Raw genomic sequence first — 21,848 nt, forward strand, 5'->3', positions numbered from 1 at the left:
CCAACGCAGCCATAAATAAATAAATTAATAAATAAATAAATAAATTAATTAATTAATTATTTTTAAAAAACAGTCTTTGTGAAATTAAAGCCCTCAATCTTAAAACCAACATGGACCATTGAATGGCAACAAGAAAGACTCTTTGGTTTCTCTTGTGAATAGCAGCTTTTCTTCTTCGTGCTTTTAAAAATGTCCTTTTTACAACTCCAATGCCGGGGAATATGACATCTAACAAAAATGCATATGTGTTTCTCTTTTGCCCCAGCAATCCCACTTCCAGCAATTGGCCCTAAAGATACACCTCCGACAATGTGAAAATACATATGCACAAGGTTATTCACTGCAGCATGATTGATAATTGCAAAATATTGGCAACAATGTCAGTTCCTATACATAGACAGTGGTCGAATAAACGGTGGTACAGTCACACAAGGGAGTCCTATGCAGCTGTAAAAAGATCAAGGAAGAAAGCTATGGGTGGATGAGGAGTGATTTCCAGGACATACTGTTAGGTGGAAAAAAGCCAAGTGCATAAAAGGGTATGCAACCCTTCATGTAATAAACAAGATGATATAAGAAAACATATGTATATTTGCTTACCTTTACAAAAAAGAAACATACGAAGGCTAAACCAGCACATACTGAGATTGGTTGCCTAGAGGGCTGGGTGAGGGCCAGCTAGAAGAAATGGGACAGAGAAGTGACACTTCTTGTTGTCACAACAAAATACTTGTTGATAAAGTTCTGACTTTTGAAACCATGTTAATGTTTCACATACTTAAAAAAATAAATGAAGTTAACAAGGATGGGGTAAAATCCTAAAATGGAATACAGACAGAAACAAAAGAACCTTAATCATATTTCAAACACAGCTTCACTGAAGGCAACCAGGAAGAACTAACTCAAGTAACTTTTTTTTAATATCTTGAACCGTCCTTTTCAAGGTTAAAGAACCCAGAACATGCCATCGTTTTCACAGCTGTACTAAAACACATTTCCCAGGTGGTTGATGCTTTAGAATGTATATGTGTATTCTCCTTTGTTTCTGATAGTATCTGAAAGAATCACTTATTTTGTACTGGATCCCATTTATACAGTTCAAGGGTAAAGTTGATATGAAAAAATTAACTTACTATAAAGGAAAACTCTCTGAGTGAAGTTCATCCAGTGCTTTTGAAGAACCCTTAAGACTGCAAAGGACTGAAGTGCCTAATAAAATTATGTCTCTATTCTTTGCTCCAGTTAGTTTTAATTATTTTGCTTTGTTTGAAAGTTAACATTGCTGGAGTGAAATTTGGCCGAAAAGGAAACAAGGAAGAATCAGTTAAGAACACACAGGTATTATTCTGACTGTAGATGGTAGCAGCAGGCTTCCATGACCATAAACTTGGGAAGTATTTTTGGGAATTACAAAATGAGCGTTCAGTGGGACATCATATTTTGATCATCTGGGCAGAAGAGTGGGAGTTTCTTCAGAGAGTTGTGGTCGTCTTAGTACCTTGTAGTGAATTTGGTATAAAGCCGGGATCCTAGGCATAGGCCTGGGGATGTGATGGTCCATTGGTGTCAGCTCAGGGCTCTTGGTGGAGGCTTCGTCCTTTCCCATGTTTGTTGTATTACACTGGCAAGGAGTTGTTTTAACTAGTCTTCTTCCCTTTTCAGTATATTTCTATTTGTAAATTTTATTCAGGGGTGATTTCATAGCACAGGTTTGGAAATATCCACTTTCACTTTGGTTTTCAGTGATTTCGCTGTCCTTGCCCCATTGCATGTTCGAGGACTTATCCCCGAACTGGCAGCACACCCTTTTCCTGTGTGTTTCATCATAACTGTGATTAAGGGCTAGTCCTCAGCACGCAGACGTTTTACATTCAAATGCCAGTTTAGGATTCCACATTTTCAAGTATACACTTGCAGTCAGCCATGAGAACGACGTCAGTTTTCCATTCTACACTGAGAGCTCAGCAGAATTTGCCATTTGGTCATTTCCTGTAGCACAAGCCATTGTGCCAATCTGGGTGTGAAAAAGGCATGTGCTCCAAATCCTTTCCTTAGGACAAAGCCGCAGAGGCATACCACCGACTAGATTCTCCTGTTACAGCTCTTAATCCAGCGAACGCTGTGTCGGGCTCACCTTCCACGGGTCGGGTTGGAGCCCACCTGTGGCTTGTCGGTGGGACTGCATTTAGAGCTGTTGCTGAGGGCTCGTTTCCATGGACTGTAAGACAAAAAGATAAGGAAAGAGGTACATTTTCTACTCCCTTCTTACCCATCTTTGATCTTTGTAAATCCCAAGGCATTTTTACATTCTTCAATGCTGCTTTTAGAGCCGCTTTCGTTGTTGTTGTTTAATAGTATATTCCCACTGCAGCCAGTTAAGGACATGTAAATAAGTGATGGAGAAGCAAAACGAAATTCCAGACCAAGCTTTTCCATTTACCATGAAATTGGTTAAAAAAACAAAATGGTGCTGATTTCTCACATACCATCTGGGCCACATCACTCCAAGGAGACTGTCTGTGTCCCTCCCAGCATGTCTCTTTCGCGTGGGACACCCACATTCCCACACACCTTCCGAGTCATCCTGTTGCTGTCTTAACATTTGTCCCATGGTCTTCCCACCTTTTCTTCAACACGGTCAGTTCATATAAGGTTGTGTTATGTTGTCATTTATCTTCAGTTTTCTTACTTTCTAGGAACTTCCTGTAGAAAAGCCCTCCAAACAAAACAAACCTTAATTGACTAAATAAAGATAATGCGTGCTCAACTTAGGATAAGCACTACAGCAAAGCATACGCAATCTACCAAGCTTGCAAGACCAGTTGAAGCTGACTCAGAAACCCGAACACACAGCTGATTGCCAGCGGGCTTCTTGTTGCCCTGGTTAGAGTCAAGCATCTGCTTCTTCGCCGGCGCCCAACACACGTGCTGGGCTCGCAGGTGATTGAGATGCACATAGGAGGGCGCTATAGGACGGGCTAGCTGACCTGGCTCCTCTTCACGGGACTGGTAACTCAGACCTGAGCGTGGCCCTGGCTTTTGGCACAGAGCAGAGAAAGGAATGAGTTGCACCTGATCTTGCAAAGCAAGTTTGCTGTTTTATCAATAGTTTGTTGTAGATTTCAGGGATGACGGATTCTGATGCACTCGTTTTATAATGTTTTGGTCACACCAGCTCTTGATGCCTTTCCTTTAAATGAATTGTAGACGGAGGCATTTAGCTTCTTTCTTAGCCTGTTTTTTGTTGTTGTTTGTTTGTTTGTTGTTTTTTATCACAAGCCGATTGCCAGCATAATGGAGAGGAAACCAGATTGGATATGGACTCTTTTTTTATGCCTCTTCCAGTGTCATGTTTATATATCCAAATGGACATTATCCTCTCAGATTATTATCTGGCACTAATTTATAACTGTTACATTATCAGAGACGATAGCAATATATCAGTGCCCGGGATACATCACAGGCCTGTATAGATGTATGTCTACACCTAAGGGTAAATGAATTTACTTATCAGGTTTTACACATCAGTCTCTAATAGAGATTTTAAAAACCCAACGAATTGGCCTATATCTGAGTATACAAGTATCATTTCTCCATGCATTATTATATGCCTTCCCTCTAATTAATGACTGAGTTGGTGGAAAATGGCTGTTTTATTCGTGGTTTTTTTGTTGTTGTTGTTCTCAACTTTAAAAGTAATCTACCTCTTAAAATTTGTAGTTTAATACTTGTTTGGTGAATTTGTGCCACTTTAACCCTTTCACTATCATTCCCATTTTGTTACATTTCTGTTATGGGGACTTTATGTTGAAATATTGTATAAAGCGTTTGTAGCAGTTTAAAAATAAAATATTTAAAATTATTTAAATTGTTTTGGACGCTTCAATTGTGTTATACATGATTTACATTTTACATTTTGTTTGAGTTGTTAATCTGGAAAGTGTTCTTGTATTGAAATTTGCTGTTCGTAATTTTATTGTTTCTTGTTGGAGAGTGATATAAAAGACTATTCTGATGAAAACATTAAAATTTACAAATTGACATACAAAAGGGGTTGTCCGTTGATTTTAACCAACGTAGCCTTGAGAGAGAGAGAGAGGTTAATTATAGACAGACAAGTTAAGAGTGGTGTTTGCTATTTTTCCCCTTCCAGCATGAAATAAATCATATGAGCTTGTCAGATGTACAGAAAGTTTTCTTATGCTGTTGCTAGCAAGCACTTAATAACAGGGGGGAATTCAAATGATGCATTTTATATCATTGCAACCAATAAAAAACTTTCTAAAAGCTGTGAAAAAAAAATCCTACCAGGGATTGAACCCGTGCCCCTTGCAGTGGAAGCACAGAGTCCTAACCACTGGACCTCCAGGGAAGTCCCAAACTGAAGTAACTTTTGAACAAGGTATCCATCAGGCTACAGACAAAATGGACTGTAACAAATACCTCTAGTTGGTAGACTTCTCTTCCACAGTGAATCAGGTTAGTGAATCTGAAACTACTGAATGTGTACTTTAGGACTGAGCAAATAAGTAAAATTCTTGTGGCTAATGAGAATCAGGTTTCTCACTGTTGGAGAAGGGAGTTACAAACAGAAAGGGAAACAGAGAAAGGCTCAGATGAACACTCTGGTGTTGGATTGGTATTGTACAGTAGATGTCAGTAGGAACTCATGGATTTTAATGTATAAGTAGGAAGATAGATGTGTGTATGGATTTACATACATATGTGTATATGGATTCACAACATATACGCATCCATATTATATCCTAACTCTGTCCACGGAGAGGGCCCAGAATCAGCAACACTACAGAAGCAATGAGCATTTCTAGTGCCCAGATCTTGGTGTCCTAAGTGCCATTATCCACTCAAAGAAAACGAAGCTTCTTTGGAGAAATGTCTGAGTCCAGGGCCAGGACTGGGAAAGTACAAGATGAGCCTGAAACATCTTGATGTGATCTAAAGGAAAGATGTGCTTTAAAAAATGATGGAGACATGCCAAAAGGACACAGGAGCCAGCTCGAAGAGACTCCCACTGGCCAAAACTAGAACAATTTGAGCATTAAAATAAATAATCACAGTTCTTTTAAACAAATGGCGTTGGGAAAACTGGATATCCACATGCAAAAGAATGAAGTTGGGTCATATCATATACAAAAATTAACTCACAGTGGAACAAACATATAAATGGTAGACCTAAAACTATAAAACTCTTGGAAGAAAACAGAGGGAAAGCTTCATGACATTGGATTTAGTAATGATTTCTCGGATATGACACCAAAAGCACAGGCAACAAAAGAAAAAAATAGGTAAGTCGGCTATGTCAAAATTAAGAACTTCTGTGCATCAAAGGACACAATCAACAGAGTGAAAAGGCAATCCATGGAATGGGAAAGAATATTTACAAATCATATATCTGATAAGGGGCTAATATCCAGAACATACAAAGAACCCCTACAACTCAACAACAACAACAACCATTTTCAAATGAGCAAAGGACTTGAATAGACATTTCTCCAAAGAATATATATAAATGAGGCCAATAACCACATGAAAAGATTATAAACATCACTAATCATTAGGGAAATACAAGTCAAAACCACAGTGAGGGGCTTCCCTGGTGGCGCAGTGGTTAAGAATCCGCCTGCCAAGGCAGGGGACACGGGTTCAAGCCCTGGTCCGGGAAGATCCCACATGTCGCGGAGCAACTAAGCCCGTGTGCCACAGCTACTGAGCCCGCGTGCCACAACTACTGAAGCCCTTGTGCCTAGAGCCGGTGCTCTGCAACAAGAGAAGCTACCACAATGAGAAGCCCACGCCCTGCAACAAAGAGTAGCCCCCGCTCGCTGCAATTAAAGAAAGCCCATGCGCAGCAAAGACCCAATGCAGCCAAAACTAAAATAAACAAATTTATAATTAAAAAAAAACAAACCACAGTGAGATACCACCTCATACCCATTAGGGTGACTACTATAAAAATAAATAAATAAATAAAATAACAAAAAATAGCAAGGGTTGGTTAGGATAACCTTGTTGGAACTCCTGTGCACTGTTGGTTGGAATGTGAAATGCTGCAGTCATTGCAGAAAACAATATGGTGGTTCCTCAGAAAACTAAGAATAGAATTACCATATGATACAGCAATTCCATTTCTGGACATATAATCAAAAGAATTGAAAGCAGGGTCTCAGAGAGGCATCTGTACACCTGTGTTCATAGTAGCATTATTCATAATAGCCAAAAGGTGGAAGCAACCCAAGTGTTCACCAATGGATGAATGGATAAACAAAATGTAGCATATACATATAATGGAATATTATTCAGTCTTTAAAAAGAAGGAGATTCTGACACATGCTACAATATGGATGAACCTTGAGGACATTATGCTAAGTGAAATAAGCCAGTCACAAAAGGGCGAATACTGTATGATTCCATTTACATGAGGTACTTAGAGTAGCCAAATTCATAGAAACAGAAAGTAAAATGGTGGTTGCCAGGGGTTGGGGGACGAGGGAAGGGGAGTTGATGTTTAACAGGTATGGAGTTTAAGTTTGGAAAGATGAAAAAAGTTCTGGAGATGGATGGTGGTGTTGATTGCACAACAATGTGAATATATTTAATGCCACTGAACTGTGCACTTAAAAATGGTTAAGATGGACTTCCCTGGTGGTGCAGTGGTTAAGAATCTGCCTGCCAACGCAGGGGACATGGGTTCGAGCCCTGGTCCGGGAAGATTCCACATGCTGAGGAGCAACTAAGCCCATGTGCCACAACTACTGAGCCTGTGCTCTAGAGCCCACGAGCCACAACTACTGAGCCCGCATGCCACAACTACTGAAGCCCGTGCGCCTAGAGCCCATGCTCCACAACAAGAGAAGCCACCACAATGAGAAGCCCGTGCACCGCAACAAACAGTAGCCCCCAATCGCCGCAAAAAAAGAAAGCCCGTGTGCAGTAACGAAGACCCAATGTAGCCAAAAATAAATAAATAAATAAATGTATTTCTTTTTAAGTGGTTAAGATGCTAAACTTTATGTTATGTGTATTTTATCACAGTTTAAAAAATTATGTTCAGTGAAAGAAATAAGACACAAAAGATTTGTGATTGTATGATTTCATTTATATGAAATGTCCAGAATAAGCAAATCCAGAATGAGATTAGTGGTTGCCTAGGGCTGTCAGGGACAGATAGGGAGTGAATGCTAACAGTCACAGGGTTTCTTTTTGGGGTGATCGAAATATCCTAAAATTAGATTGTGGTGATTTTTGCACAAGCCTATAAATACACTAACTACCATTGCCTTGTACAACTAACTTGGGTGAATTTTATGGTATGTAAATTATATCTCAATTAAGCTACTTTTATAACTACATAAAGAGAGTAACTGGGACTTCCCTGGTGGCGCAGTGGTTAAGAATCCACCTGCCAATACAGGGGACACGGGTTCGAGCCCTGGTCCGGGAAGATCCCACATACCATGGAGCAGCTAAGCCTGCACGCCACAACTACTGAAGCCCCCGCACCTAAAGCCCGTGCTCCACAACAAGAGAAGCCACGCAATGAAGACTAGCCCCCGCTCACCGCAACTAGAGGAAGCCCACGCACACCAACGAAGACCCAACGCAGCCAAAAATAAATTAATTAATTAATTAATTTTAAAAAGATAGTAACTGATTTTAACCTGTAAATTATGAGTCCCACACTGATACAAATAAACAAATGAATAAATAAATACATGGGGAAGAAGAGAAAGCTCTTTCTCACAGTAGAATCCCAGCTATACATGTAAAAGAAAATCATCATATGGCCACCATCATAGTAGTAATTGCTTCAGGCAAGAATCACCAATGGATGCTAAACTGGTGAGTGGAAGTTTGACGAAAAATAGGAAAGCTACATAATCTCAAAGTATGTCCCTACAAGATACTTATTAATTACAAAGGGGAAAGAGTACATTTAGGTGGAGAAACCTGGAAAACACCACCTTAATCGAATGATCAAAGCTAATACCAACAATTTGGAATTAACCAATGCTTTGTGCTTCCGGATACACTGAGGAGAACACAGCGTCACTTCTGTGGAATTCCTGCCCAAAATGCATAATCCAAATCTAATCTTGAGGAAACATCAGATAAACCCAAATTTAAGGACATTCTTCCAAAGCACTGACCTGTGCTCTTTGAAAACATCAAGATCGTGAAAGTTAATGGAAGATGGAGACATTGTTCCAGATTGAAAGAGACCAAAAAGACCTGATAAAGGAATGCAGCTCATGACCTAGGATTTCCTTTTCCTAGGAAATAAAAGGACAGTATTGGCACACCCACTAGGATGGCTAGAATCAAAGAGTCAGATAACAAAGTGTTTGTGAAGACGTGGAGAAATTGGAACCCTCAAACTCTGCTGGTAGGAACGTAAGAAAATGTCCTTGTTCTTAGAAATTTTATACTGAAGTATTTAATTGAAAGGGCATCACACCTGCAACTACAATCAAATACTTTAGAAAAAATTATAGATAGATAGATAGATAGATAGATAGATGATAGATAGAGATATACTGAGAGAAAAAGAGACAAAATGAGAGAGAGAAAACATTCTGAGGCTTGGCAATTTTTTTTTTGTCAATCTAATAAGCAAAGAATGGGATCTCTTTGTCTTAATTTTCATCTTTAATTACAGGGAGGCCATTTAAAATGTCCTAGAAACTATAACCCAGAATGACTACAAAGGCTATAAAGTCTGACAGATATTTATTGAGTGCCCACTCTCTACTAAGCTCCAGCGGTAAAAATATGAAACATCACACCTAGTAGATATGAAATCATATCTGTTGTTTTAATTTTGCATTTCCCTGATAAAGAGATTGAGTTATCTTTTCATATATTATACATATTGGCCATTTCAAGTGACTTCTGCCGTGAATTACCTATTCATGTCTACTGTCCATTTTCTAGTGTATTGTTTGTCCTTTTCTTATTGATTTGTAGATGCCCTTTATATGTCCTAGAATCTAGAGACTAGTTCTTTGTCACACACATCAAAAGACTAGATGGAAACAATCAAGTCTGTGAAGCTCAGGGTACACATAGTGAGGATCTTCCAGTTTTAAATGCCAGGTCTTGCAACCAAAGGAAATATTTCTTGCTTGTGCTGTGGGTCATTGTTGACTCGATTTGAGTATGTTTGAAAACTGAGGAAAAAATTAGAATGAAGTCTAAGTCATAAAATTTATGGCCTGTATTCTGCTGTTAAGGAAAGGAATTAACATTTGTGCATCTGGCCTATGTAATTATCCATTACAGTTGACCACTGAACAACTGGGGGGGGGGGTTTCAATCCGTTTATAATTCATAGCCGGCCCTCCATACCCACAGTTTCTCCACATCCCAGGAATCAACCAAACAAGGACTCTGTGGTACCGTAGTATTTACTATTGAAAAATATGCACCTATCAGTGGATTGTGCAGTTCAAACCTGCGTTGTTCAAGAGTCAACTGTTAAATATTTTTCATTTGTAATATATGCATATTCATTTATGAGTTAAAACTCCATTTAACTTCATGTTAACATTTTTTTAAAGAGAGGAGACATGCATTTCTCTTCAATTGCCATTGGTATTTCCAAGCAAAGAACTGCTAATCCCACTCTTTTGTTTAACAGAAAGGGACACTGAAGCCCGGGGAGTGGGCATGGCTTGCCCAGCTCCATACAGGCAGGCATTAATCTGATTAGAACCTGTTTTCCTTAGCTCCTCAGGTCAGGGTGGGGTCCAGCTTGACCTTGGCTTCCTTCTCCCTTCCACTTGATAGCTAAGTAAGTATGCAGTCCGTGCCCAATAAATGCTCCTTTGGAAAAAGGCCCTTCATCAGCCTAGGGACAGAGCGGAGTGTCCAGACACTGCAGGGTAGGGTAGGCAGACAGCAAGTGCTGCATAAATCCTCAGAGTTGGTGCAGATAGGGCCCAATACAAACCATTGTTGGGGACGCTGTAAGTGCTTTATAAATGCTCCCAGTAGGTGCTCCGTACTAGCCTCCGGAAGGAGTCCCTAAGGGAAAGCACAGGCGCCTAATTCTTGCTCCTAGGTGACAGTCAGTACTGGTGTTTCTGGCCGGTCCCTGGTGCTGGAGAGGGTTGGAAATTCCCATAGTTCCTTCACAGGATGGGAAAGGAGAGACCTCGGTTTATTTTCCCATCTGTGAAAAGGGGGCACAACAGTGACACGAAGACGTGCGCGGGTGGGCAGTTTCGGGGGCGAGGCCGATGGCTGGGGAAACGGACTTTCTCTCCTCCCTCCCCCATCTTTCCCATCTCGGCTTCCAAGGATTAGGAATTTGGCGTTTGGACAGTTTGTTCTTGGACGGCCAGAAGACCTCCCGACGCGACCCTTCAGGGACTGGCACATCAAGAGGTCGGAAAGGTGCGGGATCCAACGTTCCACGCGCCGACGTCCTCCCGCGCCCGGCTCCTCTCAACCTCGCGCTCCTCCTTCCCTCAATCCTCCCGCTCCCCTCCTCCTCCGTCCCCGCCCCGCTCCTGTCCTCTTATTGGCCGAGCGGGCCGGCCGGGCCTCCCCGGGATTTAAAGGGCCCGCTCTCCGTGCCGCCCTGGGAGCCGCAGCTGGTCCCGGCCTTGCGGCCTGCGGGGGAGGCTGCCCGGAGGAGGCGGCGACGGTGGCGGCGGCTGTACGTCCCCGGCCCCCTGGACCGCAGCTTTCTTACTGCCAGGTAGGTCGCCGGTAGTGCACGTGCGGCTCTCCCGCTTGCATCCTGAGCCGGCCTCCCCTTGCGGGTCTGCAGCGCGTGTGCTAGGGCCCCCTCTCCATCACCTTTCCAACTCTCCCTTCTGCTGTGTCCCTTACCACCACCTCCACCTCCCTGCAGCCCCCGGGCCTGGGCAGGGCTTTGTTGGCGGCCGGGAGAGGCCGGGTGGGGGTGGGATGGGGCGCGCGGGGGATACAGGACACCCCCCACATCCGTTCAAGGAGAGATGCACACGGCCCCCAAGTGTCACAGGATCTCCCTCTCTGCCCTCCACACTGAGTGACTCTACCTCGGAAACCAGGGAGCCCCCCAATTTGATATACGGGCCTAGAATGTACACCATTCAATCACTATCGGACCCGGACTGTTCCCAGCATACAAGAAACACAGGTCCTTCATTCACCGCAGGTCATGGGCTGTGTGTGTGCACCCAGAACACCCCCCACACACAGCTGGTGGCTCAATCTGATGTACCTGACACTCACACCCTCCCCCAGCCCCCCAGTACCCTGTCTCTACAAGGGCTGGACAGCCCCAGACTGAAATCTGAGTGCTCAAGTCCATCTCTTGAGCATCGTCTGCCCCGTGGACATCCCAGCTAAGCTCCTTCTATGTCCCCCCTCTGGCAGGTCTATCCATCTGTCCATCCATCCGTGGGGGTCCACAATGGCCACCTTCAGCCGCCAGGAATTTTTCCAGCAGCTGCTGCAGGGCTGTCTCCTGCCTACTGCCCAGCAGGGCCTTGACCAGATCTGGCTGCTCCTTGCCATCTGCCTCGTCTGCCGCCTCCTGTGGAGGCTTGGTAAGTGCCTGCCACACCATGGGCCCCCACGCCAGGCCAAATCACACCTACCACGTTCATCCATACCAAGCCCCACTTTATCCTGCCACATCTTGCTAAGCCAAGCCAGGCTCATACACGTCCAGCCTACCACAGCCCACCAGGCTAAGCGCCATTCTACCACACCACGTCCTACTAACCCAGCCGCCCCATGCTACACCACACCAAGCCACATCCTGCCATGCCAAGCCATACCTTTCCGTATCCCTGGGTTCTGGGACTGTTGAAAGCTGAGGTTCTTGGATCTTGGGATCCTGAAATGCCTACATCCCAAGGTTATAAGATTCTGAAATGCTGATGTCACAGGGTTATGGAAAGTACCATGTATCCCAAAGTGCCGTGTTATAGAGTTTGGGGATTCTGACAAGTTGAAATTCTCACATTCCAGGCTTCCAAAATGCTGGCATTCTGGATTTCTGGAATCAAGGCATGATAAAGTCTCTGGATTCTAGGATTCTGGAATGTTTCCACAAATCGTGGCAAGCCTATATCCAAACAACAAGATCCCAAGTACCCGAGATTCCTATGGGATGCTGAGAATTTTGGAAATCTGAGATTCAGAAGTTCTACGCTTTCTTTTTTCTTGTTCTTTAATTTTAAATGGATGTTTTATTTTTTCCCCAGGTTTATCATTTTGAAAAGTTTCAAAGTTACTGAAAAGCTAAGTTGAAAGAATAGTACAATGAACACCCATATATGCATCACCCGATTCTCCAACTGTCAACATCTTGCCACATTAGCTCGCCCTATCTACCTATCTATCTACCTATCTACCTATCTATCCGTCCATCCATCTGCCTATCTCTCTATCATCTTCCTGAATCACTTGAATAACCTGCTGACACTTCATCCCAAATCCTCTTGCGTGTGTCCCCCAAGAGCAAAGACATCTTCCCCCCACAGCCATAGCCTCAACCATCACCCCTCAGGAAATTTAATCTTGATGCCATATTATTCAATATGTTATTCAAATTTCCTCCAGGTTCCCAAAGTGACCTTTATAGATGTCTCTTTTCTTTAAACCCAAGCCCTGCCACCTCCCCAGCTCCCCAACACCTGCTTTGGGCCCCCTGCAATCCCACCACGTTCCAACCTCTAAGCCTTTCCCTGAGCTACGTCCTCTGCCCAGGCTGCCCTTCTACCAGCCCTGCTCTAATTCCCTTTCTTGTTCTCTCTCTCTTTCTCTCACCCAAAGGGTTGCCATCCTACCTGAAGCATGCAAGCACCGTGGCAGGCGGGTTCTTCAGCCTCTACCACTTCTTCCAGCTGCACATGGTTTGGGTCGTGCTGCTCAGCCTCCTGTGCTACCTCGTGCTGTTCCTCTGCCGACATTCCTCCCATCGCGGCGTCTTCCTCTCCGTCACCATCCTCATCTACCTACTCATGGGGTATGGGTGTATGTCCTCATCCCCACGCTGTCAGCAGAAGGGCGGGGGGATCCCCAGGCCGCCCCTCCTGAGGCTGTCCAGGACAGGGAGGACGTGGGGTGTTTCTGGAGGGGGTGGAAATCTGGGAGACTTGTTCTTTCCGAAGGCTACACAGAACAGGCTGGACTTGAGCTCCCCCTGGAGGAGGGAGCCCTGGAGAACTATTCCTCCATGAGGTTGTGCAGGGCAGGGAAGGGTATACCCTCTCTGCACCTTGGTTTCTCCCCTTTGTGGTATCTGAGGCCAGGGGAGTCATAGGGCCAAGACCACCACCTTTTTCCTCAGTGAGATGCACATGGTGGACACCGTGACATGGCACAAGATGAGAGGTAGGCAGCCCTGGCCCTCTCCCCTGCCCCAGCCCCTCCAGCCCCACTCCACATCTCCTAACTCCCCCCACCCTGTCTTTCCTTCCCCACTTTTCTCCCTCATCTGCCTAGCCCACTGGACACACAGCCCTTAGAATCCCCTTACATCTGTGTTTCTCTCTACCATGTCTCTTCCCCATCTGTCTGTCCCATCTCATGTCCATGCCTGACTCTCTTGAGTCAGGACATCTGCCAGTCCTGGGCCTACCTGCTCAACTGCCTGTCTGGCCCCATGCCCACCTCTCCACACTTGCTCTTCTTTCTTACCGCCTCTCACCTGGTGTTCCCCATCCCCCCATGCTGACCTGCTCTCTGCTCATCCACTTGACCATGGGCACCACACCTAGGGGCCCAGATGATTGTGGCCATGAAGGCGGTGTCTCTGGGCTTCGACCTGGACCGGGGTGAGGTGGGTGCAGTGCCCTCGCCCGTGGAGTTCATGGGCTACCTCTACTTCGTGGGCACCATCGTCTTTGGGCCCTGGATATCCTTCCACAGCTACCTACAGGCCGTCCAAGGCCGCCCGCTGGTGAGGTCCTGGGTGGACGGGTGGGCAGGGACCATGGGAAGCCACCATCGGGCAGTGTTCATGGAGCCTTGATCCCCACAGAGCCGCCGATGGCTGCAGAAGGTGGCCCGGAGTCTGGCGCTGGCCCTGCTGTGCCTTGTGCTGTCCACCTGTGTGGGCCCCTACCTCTTCCCGTACTTCATCCCCCTTGATGGTGACCGCCTCCTTCGCAAGTGAGCACAGCCTTCGAGGCCTCTGCCCAGCAGTGAGGGGGTTGGGGAGGGACCTGGGGTCTCCCCAGCTCTGAGTTGTCTCTTAATGCTTCTGTCTGTCTTCTGTTACTACAGCAAGAAACGCAAAGCCAGGTAAATGAGGGCAGGTGCTGAGGGCGAGTGGGGCTGAATGGGGGTGGGTGCACAGTCTGTGACTGATCGGTTCTGTGAGTCTGAGACTGTCTGACCATCCACCCGGTGACTAGACAGAGACTGAGTGTCTGTGGCTGTGGTTTGACCAAGATTGGCCGTATGACTCCGTGTACAGTGGATACTCCGTCACATACTGTGCCTGGCTGTCCGTCTGTTCTGCTATTTCACCACCAGAAGCAAGTTATGTGACTGCAATGGGGAGCCACAAGTATGTGTTGGTTGGTGACACTGACCTGTCTGTGACTCTAGCTAGGGGTTCGTATAGGTTGTTTACCTATCAGCCAGGGACTCCTGTGTGGGACTGGAGTTCTGGCTGTCTGGCTGGGCGGTTGTCCACAATGGGAGTATGTGGCTGTCGCTGGATAGGATAAATCTGGCTTGTCTGTAACCCTGGCTGGGAATGGGTCTGACTGTCGCGTGTCGTGCGCATGTCTGTGATGGATTCTGCCTGTGGGTCTGCCTTCTCTGGCTCCTTGGTATTGTCTAGCTGAGGGGCAGAACCGACCATCCACCCCTGGTGTGACTAGGATTTCATCCAGCTATTTGACTGTATGACCTTCTCCCCTACTTATTGGCCGCTGATTGTGTCTGATGCTGAATGAGGCTCTGAAGGGTGGAATGACTTGCCCAGTGTCACCCAACTAAGCAGCCAGGCACTAATCCCAGGCCTGAATCCAGAACCTACGCTTTTTCCAGTGTAAGATGCTGCCTGTCTTTGACCGTGTCTGATTGTACAACTGACAGGATGACTATCTGAGTGCAGAATTGTGTGTGCATGCATAACAGGGTGCTTGATGGTCTCTGTGCCTAACTAAAGGACTTCCGGGTATCTTATGGTCACCGAATCAGGTCCGAGAACTTGGAGTCTGATAGTATGTGTGTCTGGCCATGTGGCTGTGAGGTCAGCCTCTAACAGTCCCTGGGTCTGGATGTCTGGCCACGTGAAGCTGCAGGACCGTGTCATATTATAGGGCAGCTCACACATCCATTTGAGCTACCTGAAACTAACTGATGGTGTACGGATGGACAGATGTGTGGGACTATCACAGCGCACCTCTTTTGCCGCTATATTTGTCTGTCTTGTTGATGAACAACTCAGGCCAGCCTCCAGGGCCTCTCTGACTCTCTTTCCTTTCTTCTCTGCTGCCTTCCTGACCCCTAGGGGCACCATGGTAAGGTGAGTCTACAGAGAGGGGCCAGGGATGCTGGCACATGGTGGGGTGTCATGCTGGGGCCTGGGCGTGATGCCTCTCTCTCCCCGGCTCCTTTCCCGCAGGTGGCTGCGAGCCTATGAGAGCGCTGTCTCCTTCCACTTCAGCAACTATTTTGTGGGCTTTCTGTCCGAGGCCACGGCCACGTTGGCGGGGGCTGGCTTCACCGAGGAGAAGGATCACCTGGAATGGTGGGGAGGGCTGGGGAGCCCCATCTCCCACAGGGTGCTGCCTAGAGGAGCTGCAGGGAGGAGGGGGGTGTTCCCGGGGGAGGGAACAGCCAAGAACAAAAGTGTGGCCGTCAGGTGGGTTGAAATCCCAAGTGAGTTTGCGTGTCTCTTTTGCCCATAGGGACCTGACGGTCTCTAAGCCACTGAACGTGGAGCTGCCCCGGTCCATGGTGGAAGTTGTCACAAGCTGGAACCTGCCCATGTCTTATTGGCTAAATAACTGTGAGTCACCAAGTCACCACTCCAAGAGAGTTGGCAGTCCTCAACCCACACCCCTTTCACACATTCATACAACAAGCTGAAGATAGTAGGGACCAAAAAATCTCCCAAATCCCTGCCCTTGTGGAGTTGACATTTTTGTGGGGGTAGCAGTATAATAATAAAAATAAAATACACAATAGTTCAGGTAGTGATAAGTGCTATGGTAAAAAAATAAATAAAGCAGGTAAAGATGATCTGGGAGTGTTAGGAGTGTGTGAGTAGGGGTAGATGCAATTTTAAATACATCATCCAGAGCAAGTCTCACTGAGGAGTTAACATTTGAGCAAAGACCGGAAGAAGGTGAGAGAGCAATCAATGCAAACATGTTAGGGGAGGAATTTAACACATGGAAGGAACAGCAAGTGCAAAGGCCCTGAGGCAGGCGCATACCTGGCACATGTGAAAAACAGTGAGGAGACCAGTGTGGTGGGATCAGAGTGAGCGAGGGGACCGGTGGCAGGAGGTGAGGTCAGAGAGGTTACAGGGCCTGGTTCTGTAGGGCCTTTCTGGTCACGGGGAGGACTTTGGCTTTTTCTCTGAGAGAGATCTCAGAGCATGGGTCTGAGCAGAGGAGGGCCATGGGCTGACTTAGGTTGTACCAGGACCCTCTGGCTACTGTGAGGACAGACGGGGAGTGGGGGAGGGCAGAGTGGAAATGGGGAAGAGAGGTCAGATTCTGGATAAACTCTGAAGATAGAACTGACAGGATTTGCTGAGTTTGGTTATGGGCGTCAAGGGGCGGGGGGGGGGGGTGCAGATCAAGGGTGATAGTGAGGCTTTTGTCCTGAGGAACTGGAAGGGTGTAGTTGACACTGGCTGCACTTGGGAAAGACTATAAGGAGGAGCAGGTTGGGAGGGAAGATCAGGAGCTAACTTTTAGACAATGTGAAGTTGGAGGCCATTATAAAGAGACTTCATCCTGGGGGCCCCAAGAGGTTGTGGGTATCCTCACCCTGCCCTATGGCCCTCCAGGAAGGGCAGGGGGGAATCTCAGGAGACTCTTGCCCCACATCTCCCCCCTGCAGATGTTTTCAAGAATGCTCTCCGCCTGGGGACCTTCTCAGCTGTGCTGGTGACCTATGCAGCCAGTGCCCTCCTGCACGTGAGCAGGGCAGAGCGGGACCAGGGTGGTAGCTGGATGGGGGTGGTAGGGCCTCCTCATCACTCACCTCATTGCCCCCCACCCCCACCCCAGGGCTTCAGCTTCCACCTGGCTGCGGTGCTGCTGTCCCTGGCGTTTATCACTTACGTGGAGCACGGTGAGGGCGGAACCCAGCCCAGTAGATGGGATGGAAGGTTGGTGGCGGGCTGGAACCACGGTCCCCTGAGGCTAACCTGACGCCCTTACCTCTCCCCCGCCCCGCATCTGCCCTAGTCCTCCGAAAGCGCCTGGCTCGGATCCTCAGTGCCTGCATCTTGTCGAAACGGTGCCCACCAGACTGTTCACACCAGCATCGCTTGGTGAGGGTTCAGCCTAGGCAGCCTTGTGTCCAACTCTCCAACTCTCCCCCTCAAAAATGACTTCTGTCTCCATCTTATATCTGTCTCAGGGTGCCCAGCTTCCTCTTCCAGTGCCCGAACCACCCCCATAACCTCACCTCTATTCACTGGCATCCATTTATCTAACGAACATTTATCAAGCAACTGCTATATACCCACCTAGCGTTTATTTTCCCCAGTGAACATCTGTTGAGCACCTGCTGGTATCAGGCACTGTTCTAGGTGCTGGATACACAGTGGTGAACAAAACAGACCAAAGTCCCAGCCCTCTGGGACAAACATTTTAACAGGGGAGACAGTAAATAAAAAATAAGTAAAGTATAATAGTTTGTTAGATTGTGATTAGTGCCAAGGAGAAAATACATAAGAGAAAGAGAAAGGGAAGTATCAGGGGCTGAGTGGTTTCAAGTTTAAATGGGGAGGTGACTTTTGAGTTCTTTAACTGAAGGAGGTGAGGGAGGGAAGCATTCCAGGCAAAGGGAACAACCAGAGTAAAGGCCCTGAGATGGGAGAGGCCCTGGAATATTTGAGGAACAGCGAGGAGGCTGGTATGGCTTGAGCAGAGTGAGTGAGAGGGGGACAGGTGGGCCCTGTAGGTCACAGTGGGGATTTGCTTTCGTTTGAGTCTTTTTTTTTTCTCATTCTTTTTGCAACAAGAAGTAAGGAGAATTTCAGATTTGCCTCCCACCCGACAACCAATGTTTATCACCGTAAACCCCCAGCTCAAAGCCCCACCCACCATTCTTCCTCCTCTGCCTGAATACTCACATCTCCCCCAACCTGGACGCTCTCATGCTAACAGTACCCTCATCCTTGGATACCCCTTGAGCTCCCATAGGAGGATCAGAACCATCTCTTTCCTACCCTGGGGGTGGGTGCCCTGGACATCCTCATTCCTGTGCCTTGTGCGTTTCCCTGTGTGCCCCTGCCCAAGTGGGGCTGGGGGATGGTGATTAGGTCCAGCTGCCAAGCATATCCATATGTCCCCCACAGGGCCTGGGGGTGCGAGCCTTAAACCTGCTCTTTGGGGCCCTGGCCATCTTCCACCTGGCCTACCTGGGCTCCCTGTTCGATGTTGATGTGGACGACACCACAGAGGAGCAGGTGAGGTGGGGCCCTGGGCTGGGGGTTACCCAGGGATGTGCTACCTGTTCATGGGAACCATGAGGACAAAGGTGGGGAGGCCAAGGCATGGGAACCTTGTGTCATCTGTCTCCAGCTTGTGTAGCCACTGCTCCACCGTCCTTCTGTCCCATTGTCCCTCTGGTTGATTCATACTGTTGGGTCTTTTACTTGGGTGGAGTGTGCAAAATACATTTATTTTACTTATAAGATTTATTTTCTAGAGATGGAGTGCAAAATCCAGGTTTCACTTTTTTAAAAGTTAATTATTTCATCATATTTTTATTTAGGTAGAATTCGCAAGATTTCTTTATTTAATTTGTTAAAAAAATAGTTTTACTTACATTGATTGTGCAAATCCTGGATTCTACTTAAAAAGTGTATGTTAAAATGTATATACTAGTTTTATGCAGGTGGAGTGTGCACATTCCAGGTTTTACTCCTTTTTAAATGAAAAACAATTTCAAAATAATGTTTATTCATATGGCACTAGCAGGATCCCAGTTTAGCTTCTCTTTTAGTTCATTTTTTTTCTTTTTTTTTTTTGGCCATGCTGGGCGGCTTTCAGGATCTTAGTTGAACCCTGGCCCCCGCAGTGAAAGCACCGAGTCCTAACCACTGCACGGCCAGGGAATACCCTGAATTAACTATTTAAAGTTTTAATAAAAATAAAACAAAAATTTTATTTAAAAAGAAGCAAAACCCAGATTTTGCACATTCAACCTGAATAAAAAATTTTAAATTGTTTTTAATGACAAAATATAAAATAATATAAAGTTTTATTTTCAATTAAAATTTTAACTAAGGGAATTCCCTGGCTGTCCAGTGGTTAGGACTCGGCGCTTTCACTGCGGGGGCCAGGGTTCAATCCCTGGTCGGGGAACTAAGATCCCTCAAGCCACGTGGCATGACCAAAAAAAAAGTTAATGCATATCACGTGGTCAAGATATTCAGGGGAAAGTCTTATTCCTGCCGTCTTACCCCCACCCTCTTACAGGTAACCACTTTTATTCATTTTATTAAACTATCCTTCTAAAATTGAAGCATAATAAGCAGATATAAAAATATATTTTAATTCCCTCCCCCCTGCTTTTTACCCTAAAGGTAACACATGAATGACACTGTGCTGCATGTTGCTTTTTTCACATAATTCCTGAAAACCTTCCACATGAAGACATAGAGTGTCCTCGTTCATTTTTCCCATTGTGACACAATGTAGTTTGTCCCTTATTGGTGGACATCCAGGTGATTCCCACTCTTTTCCTATGGTAAGTGGTGCTGCAGCAAGTAATACCCTCACATCCATGTGGATTCACATAGGTGCAGACAGAGCTGTAGGATCTAGTCTTGACAGCAATGGAGAAGTTACCTTTTTGCCCTCCCACCAGCAGTGTGTGATCGTGCTTGATGTCCCGACAACAGAGTGCCTCTCAGACCTCATGGATATGTTTGCCAGTTTGAGTGGAGGAAGATGATGAGTGAGGCTGAGTATCTTTTCGTATATTTAAGAGCCATTTGGGGTTTTTTTTTCCTTTACTGAAAATGGCCTACTCACCTCCTTTGCTAATTTTTGTCTTTTTAAAAAATCAATTTCTAGGAGCTCTTTATATATAAGGGAAAGTACAGGTCAGAGAGTGGGACTGCCTTGTCTTGTTTTTTAAATTTTTGAAAGAGAAGAAAATACAAAAGAAAAAAACTAAATCTGCTTACCTTTCATATGTACCCAATCTCTTCTCTGGGGCCTCACTCAGGGTTGCAGTGGAGTCACAGAAACGTCCTTGAGCAAAGGATAGGTTTTCCTGAGACCTTCTTTGTTCTTGCTGAGTGGGACCGACCATCACCGCTTTCTCTCCCACAGGGCTACGGCATGGCATACACTGTCCACAAATGGTCAGAGCTCAGCTGGGCCAGTCACTGGGTCACTTTTGGATGCTGGATCTTCTACCGTCTCATAGGCTGAGGCACATCTGTGGACCCTCACAACTCTCTCAAGACCCCTTCTCAGGGTGCCAGCTCTGATGGGGGATGAGGGAAGGCCCTCTCTCTAATTATTGACCCTCTCTCCATCCTTGACCCCCCCAACACCCATACACACACACACACACACACACACACACACACACACCATTTCCATGCCTGTCAATCCCCACCCCACCACAAGGCGGGAAGGGAGTGGTCCCTGCTGGGGCCTAGGGGCGGGGGATGCTTGGGGAAGCAGAGAGGGGGAGATCCAGGGCCTCCCCGCCTTCCTTGTCCCTTTTTATATACAGTTTGTTATTATCAAATAAAAGTAGGAAGTATACAAAAGGCTCACTCTTCACTGCTCAGTGGGGAATAGAAGTGAGTTAGGAAGGGGGCACAGCATGGATAAAGGTTTGGAAGCTAGAAACCATGAAGAGGGAGGTTGTGATTGGTTCATGGTTAATTTATTATCATTCATGATTGGATGATGAGCCTGAGGATAACACTGCTTGATTTGAGTGGGGCCAGGACAGATTGGATACTTGGATGTAGGGGAGGCCTGATACTAATTGGCTGGAAAAACTGAGGGATCCCCATTCGGTTTGGTTGCTCTGACTGGGACAGAGGAGGGAAAGACTGATGAAGAGTTGATGCTTATTGGTCCTTAGGACTGAGGGGTGTGGGTTCTAATTGGATAGGAGGCCTGGGTTGGATCTGGATACTGACTTAGTCTGGGTGCCCACTGGGTTACAGTTATGGAGTTCTGATTGGTTCTTTAGAGTTGGCAGGGGGAGATTGAGGGTCTCCATGCCAATTGGCCAACAAGGCTGAAGGGCCTGGGTTTTGATTGGTTCTTCTGACTTGAAGTCGGGAGAGGTGAAGATGGCCTGAGGGAGAGGCAGAGGCAGCGTGTAGGATTTGATCTGCCTGTTGTATTAACAGCTTCCTTGCCCTTTCGGGGATTAGGATTGAAGGTTGGTCTGGGAAAAGATTTCGTTGCTCTGCCTTTTAAAATGAGGGCAAAGGTGAGAGGACACAACGCAATGCTGATTCAACAGCACAGAAACACCCGATTTCCGATGTGATTGATAAGGGGATAGGAAATTGAAGCCGCGACTCGCTGCAGGTTGGCTTCCACCGAAAACGCCCACCAACCTTGGCCCTCCCAGCCTCTTCCACGCCTGACTGGGTCTCAACCAACAGCGAAAATGGTACCAACGCGTGAGGGCGGGGT

At 46.3% G+C, this 21,848-nt stretch overlaps 1 protein-coding gene and 1 long non-coding RNA gene across 5 annotated transcripts; one reads left to right on the forward strand and one right to left on the reverse strand.

Moving 5' to 3' along the window:
• Positions 1-122: 122 nt before the first annotated feature.
• On the reverse strand, positions 123-20,514 carry LOC130706486 (uncharacterized). The gene is made up of 3 exons (XR_009006711.1): positions 20,363-20,514; positions 2,487-2,716; positions 123-2,218 (listed from the first exon to the last, which is right to left on the reverse strand). It is a non-coding gene; the product is annotated as an uncharacterized LOC130706486 (long non-coding RNA).
• PORCN (porcupine O-acyltransferase) lies at positions 10,578-20,647 on the forward strand. 4 transcript variants are annotated; one of them, XM_007180293.2, is made up of 15 exons: positions 10,578-10,723; positions 11,389-11,561; positions 12,796-12,988; positions 13,313-13,356; positions 13,743-13,924; positions 14,006-14,136; positions 14,251-14,268; positions 15,491-15,505; positions 15,605-15,730; positions 15,891-15,991; positions 17,056-17,132; positions 17,226-17,289; positions 17,406-17,491; positions 18,524-18,634; positions 20,511-20,647. In XM_007180293.2, exons 2-15 carry the CDS (start codon positions 11,426-11,428, stop codon positions 20,610-20,612), a joined length of 1,386 nt encoding a protein of 461 aa, XP_007180355.2. In that variant the 5' UTR covers positions 10,578-10,723; positions 11,389-11,425; the 3' UTR covers positions 20,613-20,647. The 4 variants fall into 4 exon arrangements, with proteins under 4 accessions (XP_007180355.2, XP_057394678.1, XP_007180356.2 ...); XM_057538695.1 differs by lacking the exon at positions 15,491-15,505; XM_007180294.2 differs by lacking the exon at positions 14,251-14,268.
• The last annotated feature ends 1,201 nt before the right edge of the window (positions 20,648-21,848 follow it).

The sequence above is a fragment of the Balaenoptera acutorostrata genome, chromosome X, assembly GCF_949987535.1.
Source record: "Balaenoptera acutorostrata chromosome X, mBalAcu1.1, whole genome shotgun sequence".
Taxonomy (NCBI): domain Eukaryota; kingdom Metazoa; phylum Chordata; class Mammalia; order Artiodactyla; family Balaenopteridae; genus Balaenoptera; species Balaenoptera acutorostrata.